General features: G+C 42.5%; 2 protein-coding genes across 4 annotated transcripts in view; one reads left to right on the forward strand and one right to left on the reverse strand.

Annotated features, from left to right (window-relative positions):
• Window positions 1–2620, forward strand: part of PCNX4 (pecanex 4) — a 15557-nt gene extending 12937 nt beyond the window's left edge. Inside the window, 2 exon segments of the mRNA XM_074908806.1 lie at window positions 1–77; window positions 449–2620. Of these exon segments, the coding sequence (XP_074764907.1) occupies window positions 1–77; window positions 449–700 (329 nt within the window). The 3' untranslated portion in view covers window positions 701–2620.
• Window positions 2621–5179: 2559 nt separating this feature from the next.
• DHRS7 (dehydrogenase/reductase 7) lies at window positions 5180–25749 on the reverse strand. 3 transcript variants are annotated; one of them, XM_074908808.1, is made up of 9 exons: window positions 25560–25698; window positions 22443–22553; window positions 20497–20649; window positions 17722–17845; window positions 14546–14652; window positions 13310–13549; window positions 7774–7896; window positions 6122–6337; window positions 5180–5387 (listed from the first exon to the last, which is right to left on the reverse strand). In XM_074908808.1, the coding sequence occupies exons 4-9, from the start codon at window positions 17774–17776 to the stop codon at window positions 5352–5354; spliced, it is 777 nt and encodes a 258-aa protein (XP_074764909.1). In that variant the 5' UTR covers window positions 17777–17845; window positions 20497–20649; window positions 22443–22553; window positions 25560–25698; the 3' UTR covers window positions 5180–5351. The 3 variants fall into 3 exon arrangements, with proteins under 3 accessions (XP_074764909.1, XP_074764908.1, XP_074764910.1); XM_074908807.1 differs by lacking the exons at window positions 17722–17845; window positions 22443–22553 and having other exon boundaries at window positions 25560–25742; XM_074908809.1 differs by lacking the exons at window positions 13310–13549; window positions 17722–17845; window positions 22443–22553 and having other exon boundaries at window positions 25560–25749.
• Window positions 25750–25959: the final 210 nt, after the last annotated feature.

The raw sequence follows: 25959 nt of genomic DNA on the forward strand, positions 1-25959 counted from the left end.
TTTCAGATCTCGAGTGGCAGGAAGCAGTTCTTCAGGAAAAGCCATACCTTTTTTCACTGGGGCATGACCCAAACATGGTAAGAAGCAAATTACTAGTACGCAAGGTCAAAGTTTCGTTTTCTTCTCCGCTGCTTTTTTTTTTTTTCTTTTTAATTGTTTGCACAGCCTTCATGTTTTGGAACACAAAGTTTATGTTTGTACTGGAGAGGAGGTGACATCACTATTGTTGAAAATCATCCTGCATTGTTCTTTGGAGGCAGCATTATTTCCTAATTATCCTCCTAGACGGAAGAATTGAACTGAGGAGACTAGTTTATACACTTGCCATTTTTAAAGGGATGATATTCATACTATGTAGCCTCAGAGCTTCGTTTAGTGCTTTATAACCAAAATGTCATGTACTTTCTTGGAGAACATACTGAACATTTTGATCTGTTTGTTCTTAAAGGGAATTTACACTGGGCGAGTCCTCACTCTTCAGGAATTGTTAGTACAAGTGGGAAAACTGAATGACGAAGCTGTCCGAGGTCAGTGGGCAAATCTGTCCTGGGAGCTGCTCTATGCTACAAATGATGATGAGGAACGCTACAGCATCCAGGCACACCCGGTCCTTCTGCGAAACCTCACTGTGCAGGCTGCCGACCCCCCGCTCGGCTACCCTGTTTATTCCTCTGAACTTCTGCATCTGCCTTTGTTCTAGAATGTCGGTAGCACTATTTTTTTTTTTTTTTTTAATTATGGTGATGATGTGTTTTCCATCTGCATGTTGGGAATCAAATGTTCATGCTACATTTATAGACTACAAGTAAGATTTCACTCTCAACACAGCGTTGGGTGGCAGTGCCAAGCCCGCGTACCTAATTTGCACAGAAATGGTGCTACCCAGAACCTTCAGCAGGCAGGAAGTTTTGAACTGTTTTCTTGCTGCTGGAACATGTGAGACACCATTGCCTGTGTGGCTGACGAGCCAGGACATGCTGAAATTCTCTTCTCCAGTTTAGAGGAGAGCAGCATAATTCTGATCATTAACTATTTTTGGTGCGTTCTGATTTTTTTTCTTCCTTTTTATTTTTTTCCTTGGACAGGTGACTTGCACTGACAGTCAGGTTACAGCTCCCTGTAGTACTGTCAACCACAGAGTTGGTAACCAAAGTGTATATATGACTATTTATATGAATTTTTTTTATTCTGGCCTTTTTGTATTGGACTGAGTTCAGTTTTAGCATTTGTTATATGACTTCCGCTGATCTTCCTTAGTTGTAGTAAGTTATCAGCCATGCTTTAACAAAGTAAATTGTAAAGGATGATTTTTACTGAAGTACTTGTTTTGGGGGCAAAGAGAATTTTTATAAAACAGTGTGCATTCTGACACATATCATAACCTGTGTGACCTACTGATGAAATAAGTAAACATGTAATTAGAGGAGAGAAGGAATTTAAGTCCAAATGGATTAATTTTCTCATTCTTCCAATATCCATATATTTTTACATATATGTTGTTGTTTGCAATCTGTGTTCACATCACTAACCAGTCTTCCACAAATACGGTCAGAGCTTGATGGGGGGGCCGGGAGGGAGGCAGAAATCCAGCTGTCCATGCCAGAAGTAATTTATTGTTTTTAACCTCACCACAGCTTAGAACAGAATTTGGCAATGGGTTTGTAATATTACAGGTCTCCTTGAAAACAGGTCGCAGCCTTTACCCTGTTTGTTACCACTGGTGATTACCACACAAATGTGCTTTCTCTGTTGATCAGTTGTTTCTGCATAGTTACTGCTGGCACATGCCGAGCAGGGAGCAGGTAATTGTCTTTAACCTGTAGAATCAATTTAAATCAGACCTGTCCCATAACTGCCTTAGTACTGGTTTAGAACACCCAGCATTGTATAATTTGGAACATGTTCATTAATTTTATTCCTCACCTCTACGACCTTTTTGTATTGGATAAAATTTGTCACAGGACTGTGTTAGTGTGTACTTGGCTATTAGCAATTTCTTTTGATCAGTGACCGTAAATGATTTTTTTAAAAATATGCAAGCCACGTAGTACAATTCAGAAGTGGTAAGGAAACACCTGTCAAACTCCATGGTACAATGCTCTAACTTATGGGATGAAATTCACGGAGAGCATTAATGGAAGCAGCCTTTAGAATGTGATTGGTGTGTGGGAGCGTAAATAACAACGTGCTGATAACCTAAAATCACCTTGCTTGGCCATGACCTGTGTCTGGAAGCACAGAATCACAGGAGCAGATCTGGAAGGGCTTTTAGAGAGCACCTACTTCCACTCCGTCTCAAAAGGAACTACTCCTGGTAAATGTTGAATCTGATTTAAAACTTCCAATATCAGGAGTATCATGAGCTTGTCAAGTCATTCGCTCCGGTTCTTTGCTGTTCTAGCAGCAGTTGGAAAGTTGTGTTTGTTTCCTAAATCTAATTAAACCTCCCTGCCTCATTGTAAGCCTCTTACTACTCGTTTTCTGTATGGTCACAGAAAATTGAATTACCTTTTTTTTTTTTTTTTTTTTTTGTGGCAGCAGCAGTCTTGTGTTTGAAGATGGCTGTAATTTCTGCCCTCATTCTGTCTTCTGTAAACTGAATAAACTATTTGAGAAACAACTGAAGAGCTGCGATCTTTTTCTCTTGCTTTCCCCTGGTTCCCTCCATCTGGTGCCCAGCCTCCCTCAGCAGTGTTGCTGGCACCACCCCGGTGTTCCAGCAGAGAATCCTGATGGGACCAGATGGAGGAGCAGAGCCAGGGCTGTGCAGAATTCCCGTTTGGGCACAGGAAGGTGGAGCGGGGCTCTAGGGCGCTGCAGCATCCTGTCCCCCGTACCGCAGGCAGCGTGTCCCGCCGCCCCTTACTCGTTCACATACTGAGCCAGTTGGTGCATCCCAGCCTGTTTTGCAGCAGTGTGACCCCGATTCACATGACGATTTTCTGTAACCCTCTTTAGATTCTTTTTTTGGCAGAAACACGAGTTACAGCCTCTTGTTCTGTACCACAGATTTGTGCAGCTGAGTGTCCCTGTAAGTGTGTTGTGTTGTTTCTGTGCTCTTGAACTGTGTCCTGTTTGTTTTGGCGCATTTCTTTGATTTAGCAGGAATTCAGACCACCTTCAAGCCTGGTCTTGTCTGCGGCTCTTGTAAGCATGTAATATATGCTGCTATTTGGATTACAGCCAGAATCCCAAGACTGGACTGAGTATCTGGGCCTGACCTTATGCCAGGCCACCCCACCAGTTTCCCGTGTGACTCCCAAGAACTGCTCCATGTTTTCTACCCAGGTGTGTGCATCAGCTTTACTTAATTCCTACCGACACCTACTTGCTTTACAGATGACTATGTTCATCACACAAAGGTAAGACACCTTCATTTTGTGGCTTTGGAGCACCTTTACTTAACGAGATCACTTTTTATCGAGTTTTAAATCCTCACTAGAGGATTTTCAGCCCCTTTTTTGAGCCTTTTTCAAAAATATTAAGTCCTAGAGACTGCCTCTCTCCCATTCATGTACCATAAAGCCACAGGAATTGGTTTAATGGAACAAAGTATTAGGGAAGTGAAGTTTTCAAATGGCAAATGCTTTGTCCTTTTTAGAAAGTTTCTGCTTTCAGCCTTTTCCTTGGACATTGGCTTCCTCTCTGAGGAGGCCCCTGTCCCCTCCACTGTTGCTGGGAGTGGCAGCAGCCCAGGCTGGGAAGGTGAGTCTGTGTCGACACGTCTCGCAGCTCCTGCCTCCGCTCGGGCAAGGGGATGGAGCTCTGAGTGCGGAGCCTGACAGGGTTTTGGTAGAGCAGAAGCGGATAAACCTGCCTGTGAGCTGAGCGCCAGCCGCCTGCTGCGTGCGGTCCCGCCAGCTCCTCTGGATTAGGGGCCGGAAGCTGAAGCATCCTGTGAACATCATCTGCATGTGCGTTGTATTAAGAGTTGCTGCGTTTTGTCATGCAGGCTTGCCGCTGCCTCTTTAGCACATTTCACAAACTGCCATCTAGGAACTGCTTTTAGAAGTGACATGAACCTTTTGTTCTCCCAGAACAGCATGAGACAAACATGTGTCGCCTTGTTTGATTAGTCTTTTTGTTTTTTTTTTCTGGACAGTATTTTCCATCTTCGTTAAATGTCAGAAATGTCACTCTTGGCTCATTTTTTGCTGTGCTTGGAAAGTTTCAGTAATTTATAAATGGGTAGTTATTCTTTTGTTATCACTCAATGATGTAAGAATTTTTCTTACCTGGATAGCGTGTAGCTGGAGGTACATCCAAACATTTCTGAGGACTTTTCCAACAGCATGAAGGTCACCAAGCTTGTGAGTACAAATGAGATACTACTACAGAGATACTTTTAGCAAACAATTGAATTGGGTGTCAGTAAACATTTTTAAAACTACAGTCCTGAGTTCCTCCTGGCTGCTGCTGTCCAGTACATCACCCAAGCTGTTGAGATTGGTCTCTGCTCTATAGGGAAGGGCCTGTTTGAGCTGGGAACTCTGCTTCTCTTCTAAGCAACTCAACTGCAACATCTGCCCTAATTCAGCTCTGCCACCAGCACTGCTATCCCAGCCATAAGCAGTCTGCTGTGGAATGGATTTCTCCTTAATCCCATGCCCACTCTTGCAGCCAGAGGCTGTCCTGCCTCTCCTCTTCTCTCTGATTGAAGCTGGGCAGGTTCAGAGCAAGGCTGAGCACTGCCTGCGAGGGGTTACAGTGACCCCATTGCTCTCCCCCTCCCACACTCTTCTCTGGGTGCCGCCCCATCCTCAGCCTTTACAGAACCACTAGAAGACAGGACTGTGGGCTCCACAGTGGTGCTAAGAGACCTGAACATTAAGTAGTTCTTAATACTGTGCCAGAACTTGAGGGATTTAGCCCTAAATACAAATTTTCCTCTCAGACCACCTGTACAGCAAAGATGAAATATAATCTCCTTTTCCCCAAGGAACACTTCACAAACAGCAACCAACACCTTATTACCCTTTATATCACAAGCTGCCACTTGTGGAGTGGGTCCATTAGGAGTGAAAGTAAGGGAAGCAGGACCCTGGGGGTATATAATTTTTAGCCCACTCACCAAGTATTTGCCAACATCATAGCAGCAGAAATACAAAATAATGCTGCCTGGCTTCTTCTGTCTCCATTCTTGAAAGCTTAAATATTTAGCCTATGAGAGTTTGACAGGTATGTTTAGAGAGACTTTTATTTAGGCAAGTATGTATATAGAGCTTGATAGATTTGTCAAGTTACATGATGACAAAGGCACAAGAGATAAAAAACAGCTTTTGTTTGCAGTCACATAATACGAAAAATGTTTCTCAGCCTTAGCACAAGCAGGATTTTGTACATGTTTGTCCTTACTTCTTCTTTCTTGAGTAAGAGGCATCAGCATCCTGGAGTGAGAGCACATTAAATCAGTATTTTTCCCCCCGCTTAAGTCCTTTGCCCACAGTGTTATTTTGCTTGAGCCAGCTTGTGACAGTGAGCAGTTACAGCATGGAAGTAGGAAGTTTTAAGGTGCCACCCTTATTCTTGCATTTCCTGCTATTGCAGTACTTTGACATGGGTTTTTTTTGTACTGAGTTCAACAAAAACACAGTTAAGAAAAATCCCATCTACCAAGCAGGCCTGCAGGAACAGAGCACTGCACTGCACTTCTCTGCAGGGGTGTAAGTGCATGTGAAGAGCCCTGACAGACAGCAGTGTTGTGTAACATACTTCTGGGAGGTGCTCCAGTTATGTACCCGATACAAAAACTATACACAGCCAGGGGAGGTATTTTCAACCGCCTTTAAATAATTTAACGCAACTTGGAATTATGCTAGTGACCTCCAGCTCAGCTCTGTGCTAAGGGTGAGATCTGAACTTGCAGCCTGTGTGATGAAGACCAGAGCAAGCCCTCTGGCACCACACGATGGACTGACTTCACCGCTGTGTGATGTGGCCACGCTGCAGTAATTCTAGACTAGGAGGCACGCAGCGATGGAGTTTGGCCTGGCAGCAGCTGCTGGGGAAGCGAGGAGGGGAAAAAGAAACTGATCCAAAATGCAATCCCAGCATTCCCATGGCTAAAGAGTCTGTCAGCAGAGTTAAAAAAAGCAAGCAGAGGAGCGAGGAATAAACTTACCACCCCGCTCTTAAAGTTCTGTATCCTCCTCTTGCCCATCCTGTTCATCAGCCACCAAGCCCAGGTGGGCGCGTACTGCCAGAGGTAGCAAACGGCCAGGTAGGGGTGGTCGCTGATCCAAGCCTCCTTCAGGTCATTGGCCGTGCTGACCAGGGTGAGCCGGACACAGCGGTCCGTCGGCATCTTGTGGGACTGATCACCGCTGTTCTCTATGGACTGGAGGGGAGAGCGAGCGAGGAGGGATTAGAACGGAGTCTCTGGAAGCAACAGAGGGAGAGAAAGGGCCAGGCTCTCTGCAATGGACACACTCCTCCCAGTTTCTCCACTGCGTGCAAGTGGAATAACTGGCCCGTACAGCAGAGACTGGGGCTGGGGCACCCACCCTTCACCAGCCTCTAGTCTTTTTAACCACCTTCCTTAAGGAGGCATGCTGAAATAAAGCACCCTTTTAATGAATGCCTCAACTGATGGGTCAAAGGTTAAACAAAATGGCTGTCCAAACTCCCTTGTGCTTCAGCATGGCTTCTGCTTTATCCTGGAACAGATCTGTCAGAGCTGGTTACCCCTTCTGCAGCCAGCGGCTCTGAGAAATGGGAACTTTCCTGTTCCCAGCTGCCCACCCCATTATATGCTACAAGTTACTGAGTAACTAACTTAGTAGATGAGGCCACATTCCCCATTAACTTAAATATTCCTGCCAGCTCTGCTCTCTCAAACAAGAGAAAAGCAACAGGCTGTTTCAGTGGCAGGGATGTCATGCTTGAAATCTTGTCCACATGTATTGCTTAGTGAACGTCAGCCACAGCCCTGTGAATTTATATACATTTCACTCCAGCAGTAACAGACTCCTCTGTCAATCTGTTCTACTTCCCAGAGCAAAAACAATTCTGGTCTAGATTTGGTCTTCCTCTGAGGTCTTTCGCCATGCTGAAATCTGAGGAATTTGTTTTGCAAGCTTACCAGATTGCTCAAAAATTACAAGTTTTCTTTCTTGGAAGTACAAAGCCAAAAGTCCTTTCAGAACCTGATTCAACAATGGGAGATTTCCCCCTCACACTGGTGGGCTTGTCCTGAGCTTTAAATTGACTGAATTTAGGACAGACTACATTTTGATATATCATAGTAGCAATTTTTGCGAGCTACTTTGTTAGACAGCCTTTATCAAAAGCAATTGTGCAGTTGGAGGGTTTTGCTTTTTCTCCTTGAACAATCCCTAACCACAAGCATGGGTGCCTCACATCAGCTGATTCTGGCAGCTTTGCCAACAACAGCGTCAACGGCACAGGGGACATCGTGACTAGCGCAAACAAAAAGCTACCTGTGCAGAAAGAACAGTATTTTCCATGCAGAACTGTGTCCAGAAAAATCCCAGCCTTTCCCCCAAAACTGCAGCAGGGCAGCTGTATGGTAAATTTTACTAGATTTGGATCTCGGAAGAGAGAAGGCATAGCAATTCTCAAACATTATTTTCATTTGATAGGGATTTGATACCACAAAGAATTGCAAGACTATACATAGTTCTGCACCAATCAAAGCATTTCTTGCCAAGATGACGAGGTTAGTGTTTGCTAGGAGGAGAAAAAGAAAACCACAAAAGGTTCACTGTGCCTGCAGCAAAAGTTGGATTTATCAGAACAGAATTAAGTCCTTACCTTTGCAAGATTCTCCGTGAAGACATTCTGTATAATCTTAGACTGTACAGGCCCTGGGCATATGTTGATAATACTTATCTCAGGATAGTCAGTCAGCTCAGTTCGAAGAGAATTAAAAAATCCCTAGAAGAAAGGACTAGAATGTAATCTTCCTTTGCCATGTTTCCACACGTAGCAAGATTTAACTGACTACACATTTTCATACTAATCCTACGCTGTAAAGATAACGGTATTCCATTAAAAGCAATTCTTACTATGTTCTTTGACTTCTCACATTCAATGACTAATTTAAAATTTTGTCTGCAATTATAGACGTTGATATGTAAGTCACTGAAGAATCTATCCTTGACTTCTCAAACACACAATAATGTCTCTGAACTACAGCCAGATTTGCTGTCCCTGTACTGAGGATGAGCCTCACTGTTTGGTAGCGGAAGTGCCGCCAGTCATAAGAACTACAATATCCTGAAAATTTTCTTTTGCAGGTGAATTGCGCTTTGTGATGAGATTAAAGATTTTAAATTGTTTCTATTGAGTAAGCAGGACTGGTTTTATGCAAGAGAAGGAGGAAGACTTTCCAGCATATTAAGTCAAAGTTGCACCCTGATATTTTAGTGGGCAATTCTGCATCACTGGATTCACTGCAGTTTGAAATTTGCATCCGCACAGACGTAAATCTTATTTCAGCTCAGAAATATACTACCAGTGTATTTAAGTGAAACTATAATTACAAAAGCTGCAAGTATTTCTTTTCTTTAAGCTAACAGGATAGTAGTTTTCTTAATCTCCGTAGCAATTCACATTTAGAAAGCACCTATTCTGGGGAACATGACCAATTCAGGAAGGTGCTTCCTACCAAAGTTGCTGGTAAAGCGCTGCAGAGCTATGATTTAGCAAACACCACATCATCTCTTATCTTTGACCTGGTTAATAACAGTTCCTTGTACTTGTTCTAACATATAATTTTGTGTCACAACAGAGATGGAGAGCAAGCACAGGCTGATAAACTTCTCCCACCGAGCTTGGGAAGAGGGCTGGCTGACCCAGAGCTCTTCACGAAATTGCAACACAGGGCTAAAATGGGTCAGATCTGCTCCTGCGATGACACAGTAGCAGCCAGCTGGGACGATCCCCCAGAGCTGGGCAATGAGCTGCACACCAGTGCACACCTATGACCAAGAACATGGGCTCTAATTTCCCAATTGCTGGTGACAGTTTACAGATTGCATATGTATTTTGCAGTTAGGTTCTGTAAAAACACTGACCATGTATTTAAAGTTGTAAGTACCTGCAGGCCCCGTATCTAGTATCAGATCTTCACAACATGTTATCAAAGCCCAAAGATGTGTAACTTCTAGAGGACTAAGTTCTAATATTGAGGACACTTAGATGCCCAGAATTCTGCTTCTGGACGCACTGGAAAGCATCTCAGATCTGCCAACCACTCAGTTGTTTTGATTAAAAAGCCAGGCCCTCCTGCCCTGAGGAGCCTCCTCCAGCCCTGGTGCACACCTTTCGATGTGGCCCCGATTCAGCTGTGCTTTATCCACCACTCCAGGCTAATGCCACAGCCCCTTCTTTCCCCAAGGGGTCCTGAGACCACTTATCTCAGAAAAGCCCCTTAACCCCGAAGTTGTGCAGTCCTGTTGCAGAAGTTGTGCTGTCAGTCCAGCTGAGGAAAACGTAACAAGACCCCAAAGGGGAGAAGGAGGCAGTGTGTGTTGTGAGCATAGCCACTTGGGTGAGGGGAAGATGTGAAACTGCTCCTTGTAGCCTATTCACCACAGGCTCTCCCAGAAACTCAGCCTGAAAGTAGCCAACACAGCTATCTTCCCTCCTTGGGCAATCTTGAGTTATTCCAGCAATGGTGAACTGTGTGAGCAGGGCTAAGGGAGAGCTCTCCCAGCCCACACTCCCTTATCAGTCCCTGGTGATTCAGGACAGGGAGGAACAGAATTGACTCCCATTTTGCCTGAAGGAGACAAACTCGAGGTGTATTTCCAGGAGTTGAAGAGGTGGAAGGGTGTGTGTCTGTGATAGAAAGGAGGCCAGAAATATTGCTGGGTCACATGTCACAAAGGACCTACACCAGCTTAAATGCTGGGAGGCCTCTGGGATCCAAGTTCTACCTAAAAATGGGCACCTGCCCACAGTCTTGAGTAGCCACTCAAAGGCACACAGCTGTCACCAGCTCTGTAGGCAACTCCAGACACCTTCCCTCAGAGGGCACTGGCTCTGGCATGCTACATTCTGATTGCTGCCTCTCTCCAAGTATTACAAAGGGAGCCTTGCTGACCTGAACAAGTTGCAAGACACCAAAAGCTGAGCGTTGGCCCAGTGAGCTGAGGTTACCTTTGGAGATCCTGTCTGCACAGTAGCCAAGCACAGGGCTGCTGATGCTTTTTTGAGAGTGCTGTCTGCATAGCACTGTCAGTCTCTGCTATTTCATTAAAGGGTTGCACAGGCTGTAAACATTAAATACACGTAGCCAAAGATCAGGGCAAGCTCCTGTTTCTGCTCTGTGGCCATCCAGCTTTTCCCCTCCTCCATTTCAAGGGGTTTGTGTGCCCCCTCCTTCCCGTGTGCTGCAGTTCCAAGTTTTTACACCATGGAAGAGGTGTAGTCTTCCCTGGGGACACAGGATGGCTAGGACACTTGCTCAGCTGAAATCCCAGCTGATACACACTCAACAGAGCCTCTCAAAGACCGGAATTTCACATACTCTCAGTCCCCTCTGGAGGCTCTATCTGCAGTATACACAGGTTCCTTAATTCCAGCACTTATCTTTAATATCCAAAGGTAGGTGGTACAAAATTCTTCCACTTCCTCCCAAAAGAGAAGCTCAAAATTTCCAAGTAAAAAAAGAAAGTGCTCTCTTTCTTCAAATTCAGGCAGGGGCAGCCCCAGATTTGGGAGCAGTAAAGGAACTCAAGTGCAAGAGGACAGATCTGAGTGCTTCTACCAAACCCAGAGTGAAACCAGCTCTAACATACAGACACAGGATGTGTGGAAGAGGAACTGCTTTAAGCCATCTCTGGGCCTTTCCAGCTTAGTGACCAAACCGTAGAAGATACTGAAGAAGGCAAGGCTGAACTGACTTCTACTGTGACAGAAACATTTAGAAATTCCCCTAAGGACCAGAGACTGAACAAAGAGACTCGTGGTTGCTGCTCAGTGCAGTCCATCTGTTTATTAGACAAGTTCCTGATTAAGGAACATTTTGATGGCCACCATTTCCGATCCACTCCACATGCCACTGATTATATGAATTACAACTAGATGAATGGCACATGATCTCCATGAGCATCATCACACTGGGAGAGAAACTGCATCAGTCAGATGCAGACTCCCGTGGACTTGACTCATGCTCTTAGAGCACTCCCAGAACTGAAATAAAGGGTAATTTCATCAGTAGAATGTTGTTATGAAGAATTCCAACTGGCATGAATCAAAGTGTGATTGTCTCGAGAAGAAATTTCAATTCTTAGCAGAATTCCTTCCTTCCTCCTCCAACTGCCATTTAAAAGAAATTTTAAAAGAAAACAAACAAATAAAAACAGAACAAAAGGAGGGACATTTTCAAAAAAAGGCATAATTAAGATGGCAGCATTAACTGTGTCAGCTGTGGTAGACTCCAAGGCATGAATTTAAAAAGACAAAAACCATAATAGATTAATTCCTGTCAGATAGGCTCACATATTTAATGACTGGCAGCCAAAATACAATCTTCATTGCAAGATCTTAGAATACAAGTTGATACATGCTGGGAAAACACAACAAGAAAAGCATCACTTGATGCTTCGTCTTATTGTTCCTTTACTCTCTCTCCAGCCATTTTTTCTTGCTCATCACCAGAGATGAGCTACTGGGCTATCTGAAAGGGACTGTCATTCCAACAGACCGCCTTTACCTGAACCGTACTGGTGAAGTTTGGTATTTCAAAAAAGATCTAGTTTTTGCAGGTTTCATGCTCACTTCTAACCATAACTCCAGCCTGATAAGAGACTCTCAGACAGTCTTTTCAGAATCTGTATTGCAAATCACATGTTTTAACACCTGCAATTAGTATTTGCAGAATTACTGTTAAAGAAACAAGAAAGGTTTGGAGTCTGGCCTGGTTGTTGGGCAGAGGGAGGATCTAACAAATATATGAGCAGTTCAGTTATCTTATTTTTAATTAATCCAGATATGTTAGTAAACTATCTCTTTAAAGATCAAGAACATGGAAGAAGCTTAACATGAGATTCAGAGGTCTGAGGATTTTTAAAGCAACACCTGAGTTCCTTGTGTTCTGCAACTAATTAGCCATGCTTAGATCAACTACACCACACCCAAAAGATAATTCAACCGAAAGAACGGTTAATAAAGGAGTATAAAGGGAATTCATGCTTCTGCTCATTGCATTCCTCTAATTCAAATCTACTACAAAAGCTGGCCTCTAATGGGCTATTTCATCACTGCCACTCCAATGAAGAGCAGCAGATCTCTCCCCATCACTTACCAAAACCTTTTCATTAGCAGAGGCCTGTCACTGTCTTCTAAATCTTCATTCTTTCAAGTGTCTTGTGGCTTTGCAGTGTCAGCCACTTGTTACATTTTTGCTGGTTTTAGTCAAATTGACAAAAACATACTGATCCCATAGCTTAAGCAGTGATTTACTCTGTTTATGTGCTTAAATCCAGCAGGGAGTAAGAAGGTGCCAGCTGTTTAAATCATCACTGAGTACAGCTGAACTTTATTTTACTGAGATCAAAATGTACATTAGCAGGAAGTCAAACAGTGGTGAAAGACAAATATGTCTAAATAAATTTACTAGTTAAACAAATGATTCAATGATACAGGCTTTCTTTTTTCCCCAGATACTCTTCTGAGCTCTTACGTTTTTCTACACAAGTGAGACTACTTTCAAAAATTCTTTCCAAGCAATACGGAAAGTTAAGTGTTAGGCAGAAGGTAACTTCCCAAGACACTATGAGCTGCCAGTTCATCACACCACAGCAAGATTCAGAACTGTTGGGAAGATTTGTTCAGGTGTTCCCAGCTAGATCAGGTATTCTCATTTCTCTGAATAGTCTACTTTACTGCTCACTGTTCTCACTTTACTGTCCTAAAGATTTTCTGTAGTCTTAAAACTCTCACCAGTGACTTTTCCTCCCTAACTGAATTAAGATGAGAACATTAGGGCTTCTATATGCAACAGAAAAATCCCCCGATTTAGACATTCCTTCATCTGAAAGACAAAGGCTAAGATCTCTGTTTTTTACACTGGAATTTAACTACATAGTGTTTAGGATCAACTAAGATGGCATTTGAATCTTAGTCAGGAAAATAAATCTACACTGGGAGCTGAGATATTTCACATTTCACAGCAAATTAATTTTAAAGGACTCTCAAAGCCTGGAAAAGCTACATATACTGCGTGCAACTTCAGGCGAGACTTGTGTTTTCTGCACAGAATAAAGTCCTCTGCTACAGTACTAACTGATACTGGTCTATTACACAACAAGACTTAATTAACCTAAGAAATTTAACTTACCTGCAGAGCATGCTTGCTGGCACAGTACCCAGAGGCAAGAGGAGCTCCCATGATACCCATCACACTGCTCACAGTAACAATCTTTCCTTTTTTCCTTTGGATCATGTGATTCAGGACATGTTTTGTTAAAGAGATTGTACCTAGGTAGTTGAGTTCCATTATGGCACTGTAGACATCCAGGTTTGTATCCACAAACAGAGAGCGTTGGGAACGTCCACCATTGTTGACCAAAACATCAATCTCAGGAAAGATACAATGATAAATTAATATAACACATTTCCTTCAATATTTGTGCTTCCTCAGGCAATCATTACGTGACTATTCTCTTCCTTCTAGCATCACCTCTGCCATACACAAGATGTATCAGTTGCTGAAGAAGCTTCAGCAGTTGCTCTCCCCCACAAGAATTCCCCTTCGATTTGAGAGCTGGCTAATTTTGAGCTGAGTCAACAAGACAGGAATACAGTGTTTGATGCCAAACAAGGTTAACAGGAACAGTACAGGAACGTTGGCAGCTGGAAAGTTGTTTTCCACACAACATTTTTTAACCCTACAGCACTGTAGCAAGAAACACTTAATGCTCAGGTCCTGCAAGGTGACCTCTGAAATACATTCTGTGCAAAATCAGAAAACAATTAAAGAACAGAAGAAAGAAATCTGGCAACAATAGTTTCACTGTGAAACCAAAATATCAGTGGACCTAGCTTGAAGCTTTGCATGTTGTACTTTTAACATCAGGGACATCTGACTGCTATTTTCTTAACTTCATATTCTGGACCAACAATCTAGAAAACTATGCACAAAACAAGGAAAACAATTGTGCCTGGTGTCCAGTTTTGTCCCATGTGGCTCTGAACCCAAATTACATGGATTACTGAAACTAAAAAAAAAGGTTCTGACTTTCATACTCAATTTTAAGCCCTAAATATACAGTTAAGAATTGTTCCCGTTGGTCCAGAAATTCAGTAACATCAAGCAAGTGAATTTTTAGTTCTTGGCAATGACCAGTGATTATTTGTTCATTGCTACATCTCTGTAAAGCCTGCTGAAACCCAGAATCAAGCAACAGAAGGGATGAAAATTCAGGTACTTTTTGGCAAATTAATACTGAAACTTAAGAAAGGCGTAGACACCAGTGAATTTACCATAGACTGAAATAAAAGTGAAATACAAACATAAATGCAGGGATAGGAGATGGAGAAGAAAAAGAAGTCTAACTCCAGAAGCACACCTTACCTTGCCAAAATGCTTAAGAACACTGTTGGTTGCAGCTTCATGAGAGCTTCTATCAGTCAAGTCAAGACGCAGGACAAGGATATCTTTTTCACCCAAGTTGCTAATCTCTAAAAACAATCATAAAGTGAATAGGAACCAGTAAGATTCCTGACATAACAATTGTCTGCTTTAAACACCACATTTTTGCTAAAAAGACACCAAAAAACCATAACATTAAGTTGGAAATAAAATCCTTGCTTTGATTTAATTCTAAACACCACATGGAATCCATTTTTAATCTGTTCCTACCAAGTCTTTCTTTTCTCATCATTATGTTTTTGCTTGTCAAAAGCTTGACTTTATTAAACAGTCTTGTGTAGCACAACACAGACAAATCAATTCTCCAGATAAATTGCAACAGTTGGGAGTAACATACAACAGGATTATCTGATACTGAAATTTTTCGCTGAGCCCCTCGGAAGCACAGCATATTGGCAGCCTTGACACTTTGCTTGGATGTTAACTGGTCAAGCATGTTTATTCCTGACAATAGGACTGATACAATTTAGACCCAAAACACAATATATATATACATGAGTAGCTATAAGACAAAGTCTAGAGAAGCCAGATTATTGGAGGAAATAGAAGGAGAAGGTTTTTGTTTAACTGACAGCTTTTAATATATCCATCTCCTGAAATAAAAGTCAGCTGTCAAAGTTCAAGCCTTCACGTTGAGTGTTGCTTCTACTGTCTCTTCAGAACAACTGACCTTTTCCATAAAAAGTATTTCTTGAGAAGTAATTTGTTACCCTAGGGTTTTGGGGCAGATGACTCACAAAAATAAAATCTTCAATGTTAATATTTTCAGATTTTAACTGCATATAACACGATTTTTTTACTTTATGTAAGTTTGATAGCACTATTTTTGTTTCTGAATTGACTCCTAGCCACAACTAAGTGGTATCTGCTCCCCTTTAATCAGCTGCCCTCTTTAGAAAGCCTAAGGCTCTGATTTTTAATTACTACTTCTTACATATACATGTAAAGTTGAACTTTGTCTTTACAGTGATGCATAAATAAGGAGGTTACTTAAATCCATAAGTTGCCTCTGTTCAAAGGTCACTAGCATTTAGGCTACTGGTTAAAATAAACCCATCTGCCTGGTTTAAAGCTACCAGTATTTCCTTTTATTGCTCCTTCCAACCCCTCCATGTGCATTTTCCCCTCCATTTCTTCCAAACGCACAACAGTAAAATCCATACAGTTTAAACCACCCTCTCAGAGACACACCTCTACCTCACACTCCCTCAAGCAGATTTGCACAGTTGAAAGTTACTGGGATGTGGAGTGTTTCTGGTATGGATTAACAAGACCACATGGTCAACCCAGACAAGAAAGCTACACAGGGCAGAAAGAAAAAAGCAGAGGAAGTGACAGACTGCTGATAAGGAAGGAAATGCTCTTTTATATGATGTAAGAAACTTTTGACTTCAGAAAATATCAAACCAGAAGCCTAGTTCTTGTTTTGGAGCAATCTGTAGATTTCTTTAGGAGAAATCTGATTCCCACCCCCCGAAGCACACAGACTGTGTATCTCTATCATTCCTACTTCTTTCCTAGGGTGAGGAATCCTTGATCTAGTCACTCCTCATAGACAGATTTTACAAAACTTTAAACATTTTTGTTACCCTTTTTCTAAACTTCTTCTACTGTCCACTCATCCCATTGTTCTTCTGGCAGATGACCAGAACTGTGCACTCTGTTGAAGACATGTACGTGTTCCAATTTATACATCGTCAGAATGATGTTCTCCATTCATTTTATTAATAATCCTTCCCAAAGCTCACTCCACCCAGAACAAAGGCCGCGTTCACACAGCTGTGAAATTGCACTTCTAGTGCACAGTATTTTCTGGAGGTCCTTTAAAGCCTCCTTACACAGAAGCTTTATACCATATGGCCTCTGGCTAGGATCAAAGTGCTTGACCACCAAGCAGCAGGCCTTCTGATTGCCATTTTCCTACCAATGTTGAGGTTCATTAAGTCCTAGTTACTTTTTAACTAAAATATGGTTACAATCACCTAATGCTAACTTGTTTTTTGAAAGACTGCTACATAAGGAACACTGACTTAGAAAAATATTTTGTTACCACACCAAGTGTGCACCCCCTTCCCCCAGGATCTCCTACAGGATTTCAGAACAACTCTTCCTTAATACACGTAAATCCAAGATCACAGTTTCTCCTAACCTGATAAATGCTATTACTCAGCATAGACCCTTCATGTCACAGCTCTTCAGCACTTCCTCTTCTTTTATTTCTGTCTTGTATGAAGCCCTTTAACAGCACACAAGCTTTTAGCAGAGGCTGAACAACATGACCTCCTGAGGCCCATTTCCACCTCAATTCCTGTATAATCTGTAATTTATAGATTGTCTGTCATTCATTTGGCTTATCTATATTTAAATCATATGTGAGCTTTGTCAGACCCCTCATCTACTTCTTTTTTTCTTTTTAGGGCTTGAGACAAAACAGCCTCTAAAATTACAGGTGAAATTCAAATCCTGCTGCAGAGAGTGGTTGAGGGAAATACAGAAGACACTTGCAGGAACCACATAAGTTATACAAGTTGTTTTCCCTCCCTCCTGCAGAGAAGCGTTGAGTTGGCATGTGCGTGACTCAACAGGTATTACCATAGCTTTTTCAGTGCTTTCCTTCTCTCTCTCTCCTTAGCTTTTAAGCAGTGCAGAATGCATAAACATGCATCATAGGGTGGTGTCTCTGAATTTTGAACAAAATAAATGTGCTTGCTTCTGACATTAACATGAAAATTACCTAGTTAAGTTGCTGCTGTGTATAGCATCTACAGTTGGGATGTTAAAGCCTATTAGCTCCAATTATGCCACATAATTCAGCCAAATTCAAGTTGGATGTTATATGTTGTAGCTCAATCTGAATTCATCCCACGCTACTCAGACCTTACAAAATACTCTTGAACTCAATTGCAAAAAGGAAACATGCAGGTAGAAACAGGGACAAACTGCCAGGAGGCACGTGGACCCACTGCCCAAGCATGCAGGGATGGAATCAGGAAGACAACGCTCAGACAGAATTGCAACTGGTGAGGAATGTGAAAGGCAACAAGGGCTTCATAGGTACAGCACCAACAAATGGAAGACCAAAGACAGAGTGAGCTCACTGCTGAAGAGGATGGCGAGGAAGTGACGAAGGGCACAGAAAAATGAGGTACTCATTGCCTTCTTTGCCTTAGTCTTCACTGGCAAGATCTCCTCTCAGGTCTCCCACACTCCCACGGCTAGACTCTGGGGGAAAGAAATACTATCAACGTCATAGGATGACTGAGTTAGGGACAAACTGCACATATAAGCAGGGCAATATATACATCCAAGATTTACAAGAGCTGACCAATGATAGTCATCTTTGGAAGGTACCTAGTAAGTGGAGTAGCTCCCCACTGATTGGAGAAAACCAAATGTCACACAGCCTAACTTCAGTCCTTGGGAAAATAATGCGGCAATTCTTCCTGAAAGCAACTTTCAAATACATGTAGGACAACAAGGTGACTGGGAAAAGCCAGCATAGATTTAGCATGGACATATATTGCCTGACCACCTCAATTGCTTTTTGTGATGAGATGACTGGCTCTGGGGACCAAGAGAGAGCAGTCCAGGTTGTTTACCTTGACTGTTTAGCCTTCTACACTGTCTTTCATAGCATCCTTGAAGCTATACTGGGGAAATATGAGGGATCCAGATGAGTGGATTACAGTGTAAGTGAAAAAAGAGGCTGGATCACTGGGCCCAAAGAATAGCAATCAACCATTCCAAGTCTAACTGCTGGCCAGTTATAAGTGGTATCCCTCCATGATTAATGTATTTTAGTGTCTTCATTAATGACTCAGATGATGGGACAAGACACAGGTTTTCAGCAAATTTTCAATTAACATCAGGTTCAAAGGAACAGTTGCTATGCTGGAGGGGAGGATTGGCATTCAGAGGCAGCTTAACAAGCTGTAAGAACAGTCTGACAAACCGCATTAAGCTCAACAAAGTCAAATGCAAAATTTCACACCTGGAAGGACAGAATAATACCACACAGTACTGCCAGCCAACGTTCAAACGGACAGGTATCAGCTCTCCCAACAGGACCTCAGGTCCTGATGGAAGAACAACAGCAAGTGGAATGTAAGTCAACAATGAGCTCTGGCAATCACAAATTCTAGTGGGCTGCACTAGCAAGAGCAGACTGAGGGAAGTGACTTTTAAGCACCTGCACTTAAAAACTGCATCTGGAGTACTGCATCCAATTCTGGACCTACCTAGTTCAAGACAAATACTGATAAACTGGAGACTGTAGCATAGGGCCATTAATACAGTTAGGAAGTCTAGCACACGTGATAATCAAGGAAAGGGGTGGCAAGCTAGGTTTATATAGCCTTAAAAAAAGAAGGATAAGAGGGTAAGGTGGCCCAATTACTCTCTTCCACTACTTGAAGGCTGGCTATAAAAAATATGGAATAACTATGTTCCTAAAGAGTTTCCAATATTCCTAGTAATCTGACCTATAGTTAAAATAAAATTCAGCGGTGTATGTTTGCAAAATACATGGCTACATAAGACTTTAAAGCTAGTATATACCACAGCTAAGACATTCACAGAGTTACTTCAACTTGGCAGAGGCAGAAATTATCTTACATAAATCTATACTCTTGGTTCACACCAACTGATATTATTCTTCTGAATATTCCTTAGCACATCGCACTCTCATACAAGTGGTGCCTGAAAATGGATATCCAGGATTATGGCTCCTGCCAGCCTATCTAGTGTTACCAGTTTTGCAATGACAGCAAACAGCCACATATGCCAATGTAGCTGCATACTTTCACTGACCGCTAAACATTGCATCATATAGCATTGAAATGTTGCCATGATTACCACTTGACCACACTGTCATCTTCTGTCCCTTGCTTCCTTTTGAAGATAACTATTTAAGTGACTGCTTTTCTGAAGTATCAGAAAATAGAAATAAGGAGTTGTGCATTTTTTAAGCTCCTTGATAAGTTTTCACAGTAGCCCACTGCAACTTTTAGATTTCTAGAAAGGTTTAGGTGCTAACTCAAGACAAACATTTCATTATTCACCAGCAGTCATTCCAAGTAAACTCTGGACACTGTCAACATTACCAGGAATGAACTGTCAGTGTTGTAATATATGCCGTATAAAACCCCGCATACTGAGCTACAGAGGATATAGAGTCTGAATAATTAATATAATGTTAATCATGTTCAAAACTTCTATTTATCAACATGAATTAATTGTCTAACCCACTTGCTGTCAAGACAGAGAACAGGAGGGAAAGAGAAACAGGAGGAATGAAGCCAGACTACTGACTCAGCAGGCATATGGAAGATAATTCGAATAGTTAAACATTCTGCTTCACACTTGTTCCTCTTGATCTACAGGAGATCCTCTTTCTTGCACTTGCTCAGAACAACTTTTTCTGAACGTTTCTATTAATTCCTTTTCCAAAGAGGAAAGTCAGTTGTCAGTCTGACTGCAACATGCACAAACCTGAAGGAAGACGACTTCTTAGTAGCATGCAGCTACATGGTTTGGTTCTTAATAGGATGATACCCTCAGACTGTTTCCTTCCTTCCCCACAGTATTTATCTCTTTTCTTAATCTAGCATTTTACAAGACTATCTGCATTGATAATAAGATTTATAGGGAACATTGTCTTACGAAGGAACTCATACTGCAAGTCTATACAAAGGCTTCTCACTCATGGAAAAAAAATACCAGCTTTAAACGTACAGTGAAAGCTTACTTTGATCATGTATAAAGTTTACTTTCATCATGAAATTTATTCCTGTGATATAGAGGTTAGTATTTCTGTGGCAACTCTATCACAGCAAGAGTGGAACTGCTCACATGAGGCGGCAAGTTGTACTTACGAAGGCATTTCTTTTTCACTCTTTCCAGCTCATCCTCTCTTCTTGCTGAGATGGCAAGCAAGGCTCCTATCTTTGATAGCTGGTAAGCCAACTCTTCTCCAATTCCACTTGAAGCTCCTGTCACCCAGACAACCTTGCCACGCAGTTCATGTTCTAGCAAAAGAATCAAGAAAGTAGTTCACACATTGCTAGGATAAGCATTTAAGACACTGCAGGGGTATAACTTGATACAATTTTTACGAAATATGCTTGATTTTTTTGGCTATTACAAAATCCTGACTTCTTTATTTTTTGGTCATGTGCAGTTGTGAAATTGTTCATAGCTGTTCTGTTGTCACTTGAACTTTGTTTCAAGGCTAATCTGAATAAACACTGATTATCTACCTGATGGAAGAAATCTGATTGCATTTCTGCAAGCCATTCCCACATAGCATTTCCACCAACCTCATCAAAAACAGCTTCAGAGGAAAAGGGAGAAGAGAATACTTGGAAATGACAGAAAACAGTTACTGTTGTACAAATCCAAATAAAAACCTAAGCAAACCTTTCCTAATAATGTTCTACCTCAAAAATGTTCCTAAGTAATTGTTGACAGAAGAAAATTCTCTGAACAAAGACACCTAATCATAACAAACCAAATGGGTGTTCATCCACTCTGTTTTGTATCCGATGTAGGTTAATTCCTGCATTGGCTGGAGTACAGCACACAGAGTTCCCAAGGTGTAAGCTCATATGTGAATTTCCCATGTACTCACAGTTCCTGCCCAGACATGCTTTTTTAACCTGTAGTAAAAAAACCCAAACATCTTCCTCCTTTTACTCCTCTGCTTATATGCCTGTTCCCCCTTTTTTGCATTCATCCCCACTCCATGATACACCTCGGTTCTGGGAAAAGGCTTAGCTTTCCAAACACATATCTGAAATCATCAAATACAACAGATGGATGAAAATCACCCATTTAATTCTAGAACACAATTTAAGGATGAATGATCACAAATATCAGAACACTTTCCAGAACTTATCATTGCCTAACACTTGTATGCGTTCTTCAAGATTAGTCTTAGTGAACATTAGTCTTAGGGAAAATCTGACTCAAGCACTCAGAGCACTGTTGACAGGAGCTCTTCCTTCTATTTCTCATGTTTGTACAGAAGAGTATTCCCACAATGTCTAGCTAGCCAAGAAAGATTTCATGGTATAATTCAAATAGCAGAGCCAAATGTAGTTCCTGAGACTAAAGCCAGTTCTATCCTGAAAAAGGCCAGAACAGCATTTTTCAGCTCACTGAAACTCATCCACTCGTTTAATTTAACAAAAGTACTTCTTTTTCAGTGCAGCCAGTGGCTGAGACCGCTTTTACTTCCTGTTTACTTCAGTAATCAGTTCCTGGTTCTCTCTACACCATGCTGTGTTTCAAATTCTGCTTTCAGAGTCTTAATGACATAAATCCCGTGAAGAGATCAGCAACAAAACCTTCTACCATTCTGACATGACCAGAGACTACTCAGATCTCAACTTGAGTTTGTGGGACTAGCAGAGAATTTTATTTGTCTTTTTTTTAAACTATTTTAGCCAAAGAAAAATCCCTCCTAAAACCAAACTGTGGTGGTTTGGCATTTGGGGGGGAGGTTGTTTACTTTTAAAAGCAATATCAACAGCAACAACAGTCATTTTCCAAAGGAGAGATGTATTCTAAGGTTATGAGTTTAGGAGGTGGAAAGAGGCATTGCTGAAATTGTAGGAATAACCACTGATAACAAATGGCTGATGTCTGTAAAGCTTATTCACACTCTTCTACAGTTTTATAGCAATTCATGGACTTAAGCACAAGAAACATGTGGGTTCATCTCTCCTATTATGATTTGGGATTTTTTTGGCAGAAAACCCGTATAGACAAATACTACATGAACAAAACAACACATGGACATACTTTCAACCCTGCTTACCACACTCATCTCCTCTTGCTATTGAAAACAAATCCGCTTCCTCCTACTACTCAGTTTCCCTGTTCCCAACCTGTCTTGGGCAGATTCACTGCAGTTATTCAGGATCTTGTTCTGTGGACAGAATAATTAACTGAGATAAGGGGAGTTTTCCACTGATTCCCCAATGCTGATAGTTACAAAGCACTGAGCTACTGGGAGTTAACATAATAGAAAACCTAGCCCAAATGCCATTGTAGAACAAGGATCGAAGCACCAGTTTGTTCTAGAATAAATGTGTTGTCAATAGAAATAAGTTTAAAAATTAACCATGACAAATTAAAAAATAAAAGCTATTACTAATTGTTAACTACTGTGTTAGAAGGCATAGCAAATGAGAGGTTGAACACAGTAGTACTGCAAGTAATCCAAGAAGTGCTTTTGTAGCTCTATTCAGGGTTTTTTTCCAACATTTTAAGCTTCTATAGCACAAGGTTGTCATCTCATTTCATTCACGAAAAAATCTGGGGTGGGGAAGAGCAGGAAGTTGCCATGTCATTTCATTCATGAAAAGAATTTGGGATGGGGAGGTTTAAAGCTCTACATCCTCCCCACAGCCCTAAGGAATCATACCGTTATACTCAGCTTTAAGAGTACTCTTTCAGATACGTAGGCTTTCATATGTAAAAGGATCCTCCTTAGCTTGATAGTATTACACTGCCTGTGAAAAGCACACTGTTAGAGTGGCTGCTGTTCAGTTAATGAAACACAACACATAAGGGAAGTCATCCAGCACCCAGTAACCCTTGTCTCCCACCCACACAAATATTTAGAAGATGGGAAGGAATCCAGCACCTGCCAATGACAAAATCCAGAAATGAATTCTCCCTATAGAATTCAATCATTGAAATGGAACCGGTCTTCCTATATTAAGACCTTTCTTCGTAATTATAGTTTACAGCACAAGAGAAAGAAACATATGAGATCAGTTTGCTTCCTGGTAAGTATTTTTATCTCAGAAAAATTTGACATCCATAATAATGTTGGAGAAGTGATAACACAATATAATGACTGAAAGAGTGACAGCTCTAATAACGGCTTTAAATAAAAATCAAGGGTTTTCTCCACGGGATCCACACGTTACTTACCTAGGCATGCTATATTATGTGTGCAATATAGGGAAGAGGAAGAGAAAAGGAGAACATATTTAAAGAAACATCTTTTATAGTGTTCGTCCCTTCTGACTTCCTACCTGAACAGTTAGGAACAGCACTGTGTCATCACCATCCCACGTGTATATGGCTGAATAGCACAAAATGCCACTTAACTACTTCCGCTTCTGCTACATATTTAAGTTAATTACAAGTACTGAGGCTGGGAGATGAGGGCGAGGGCAAAACACAGTTCACCTCTTTGCAGCTCAATGTTGTCAACATTGACAAAATTCTGCCTGCACATTGAAATAACTATATCAGAAAATTACTACATTGCTCTTTATATGGGAACTTTTAGAGACTAGTTAAACAGTTTCCAGGCTTCCAATAAGACTGAAGGCTACATTCAAATAACACTATGTCAGCCTGAGAGCGCCTACATTTTGATGTGCATTGCACATAGATCCCTCAGGACAAAGCTTCAATTCCGTTTGTATTAGTCAAGATTTATCTTGTTTCTCTGCCCTGAGTCTTTACATGACCTTTGCAAAATCCACACATGAAGCTCTTCTTATAGCATGAAGTTTTCTTATAGCAAGGGAACCACCTGGTAAGAGTTACTATAAAACTTTGGGCTGCATATCCAAAGAGTTACATAAGATTGCTCACTCAGATTTAAATTTAGTATTTCTTAGAGCTTTATTACTTGTGCATGCTTTTCTATTCTCTTCTCCATTACATGGAATAGCACTTTTGCAGTAAGCTTCTACTGACAGCAGAAGACAGATGTCTCAGCAAGCCTGTCCTAACAGCAACCTTCACCCACACCACCATCCCCTACCAAATCATGGTCTCAAGCCCAAACCTTTACTCCACTGTTCCCCCACAGCACACATTCCTGATCCAACTTAATTCAATGCAGTCCTGTCTCCCCATCTCAACACAACATCCAGTTTCATTTCTGAATGAAACAGTTTATAGTGTCCCTCATCCCATCTTCTATTAGATCAGCTTTTTCTCCCAATGGGTCAGATGAAAGAAGAGAGTGTTGCGTGATCACTGACAGCACCATCTCCCCGCTTTCACCTCAACCACCTGCACCCAGCAGCTCACTGCAGCCCCAAATTGCCACTAAACTGAGGGGGAATATTTGGAAATTTGTGGGTTTTCTGAATAAAAGATTCTATTAAGCAAACAAAATCTATGATTTTTAAAGATATTTGTCCAGAAGTAGGCAGGATTAGAAAGAGCAACATGAGCAGGAATTTAAAATCCCTGTGTGACAGCATTTAATTGAACTTTTGTACCCACAGGTGTCAAAAGCAGCACCTTAGAAAAGTGGTGTAAAACCACAGACAGCACTCGTGTGGTGCTGTCCCCTTATGCCATTCAGGGTACAATTTTTGGAAGAGGAAACCCATTTAATCTGAATATTAATATTCATGCTTACTTCATTGTAAACACTTTCAGCACTACTGTGAAACTGAGATCTGCTTGAAGGTGTCAACAAACTGAAACAGAAGCTAAACAGACTGCAAAGAAACCGACCCTGATGTGCCAAGCATCCTCTTTTCTTACCGCCCCTCCTTCGACACTGCCCAGAAACAGGGCAAAACAAACATTTTGGGGCCAAAGCAGGCAGCCCTCACCACAGAGCTGCTGGAGCTCAACGGCTGCTGTGAAGTCGCTTTTAGAGAGCTACTTTATTGGCATGAGGGGCACCGCACGCCTTGCTGGATAAGGGCAGGAAAATTATGCTTCTGGGGTCATTTGCATGGACGAGCCCGTGGGGCAGCTGCCGAGGATAGGTTCCGCTGAGCTGAGGCGACCCCAGCCCGGTCCCTGGGGACCCCTTTCCTCCCCGCACGCCGCCCTCCCTTTTCGCCTCACGAAGCGCCCCAAACTCGGCCCGCGGCGACAGCGCGCCCCGCCCCGGGCCCCCCCCTTCCCCTCCCGTCGGCCGGCGGGTGCTGGCGGGCGGCTTTACCTGGCTTCTTCCCCCGCCACTCGGCCCAGAGCACCGTGAGGTCGCCGTCGGCCCGCAGCCAGCGCAGCAGCTGCACCAGCAGGGCCAGGAGGGCGCCGCCCGCCAGCGCCAGGCAGAGCGCGCAGCCCCACGCCATGGCCGCCCGCCGCCCCGTCCGCCCGCAGCGCCCCTTTATCAGGGCCGCGACGCGGCGGGAGCCGCCCCCGCTGCCTGCAGCCAGCGCCGGCCTCCTCCCCGCCTCCCGCCGCCCTTCCACCCCCTTTCCCCGCCGGGCAGGGGCGGGCAGCTCCGCTCCGCACCGCTCCCCCCGCGCTGCGGCCTGCGCCGCGCTCCCCGGCCCTGAGGCGGCCCCGGCGGGAGCCCCCGCGGCGGCCGGGGCCGGTGGGTGACCGGCCCCGGG

Source organism: Athene noctua, chromosome 6 (genome assembly GCF_965140245.1).
Source record: "Athene noctua chromosome 6, bAthNoc1.hap1.1, whole genome shotgun sequence".
Lineage (NCBI taxonomy): Eukaryota > Metazoa > Chordata > Aves > Strigiformes > Strigidae > Athene > Athene noctua.

Excerpts from the sequence above, each read along its gene's own strand:
- DHRS7 (XM_074908807.1), bottom strand. The coding sequence starts at position 25,695 with ATGGCGTGGGGCTGCGCGCTCTGCCTGGCGCTGGCGGGCGGCGCCCTC. Across the intron at positions 14,653-20,496 it reads AGTGAAAAAGAAATGCCTTC|AGATTAGCAACTTGGGTGAA; the intron begins GTAAGTACAACT and ends GATTGTTTTTAG. Across the intron at positions 13,550-14,545 it reads TTCTTAAGCATTTTGGCAAG|ATTGATGTTTTGGTCAACAA; the intron begins GTAAGGTGTGCT and ends ATCTTTCCTGAG.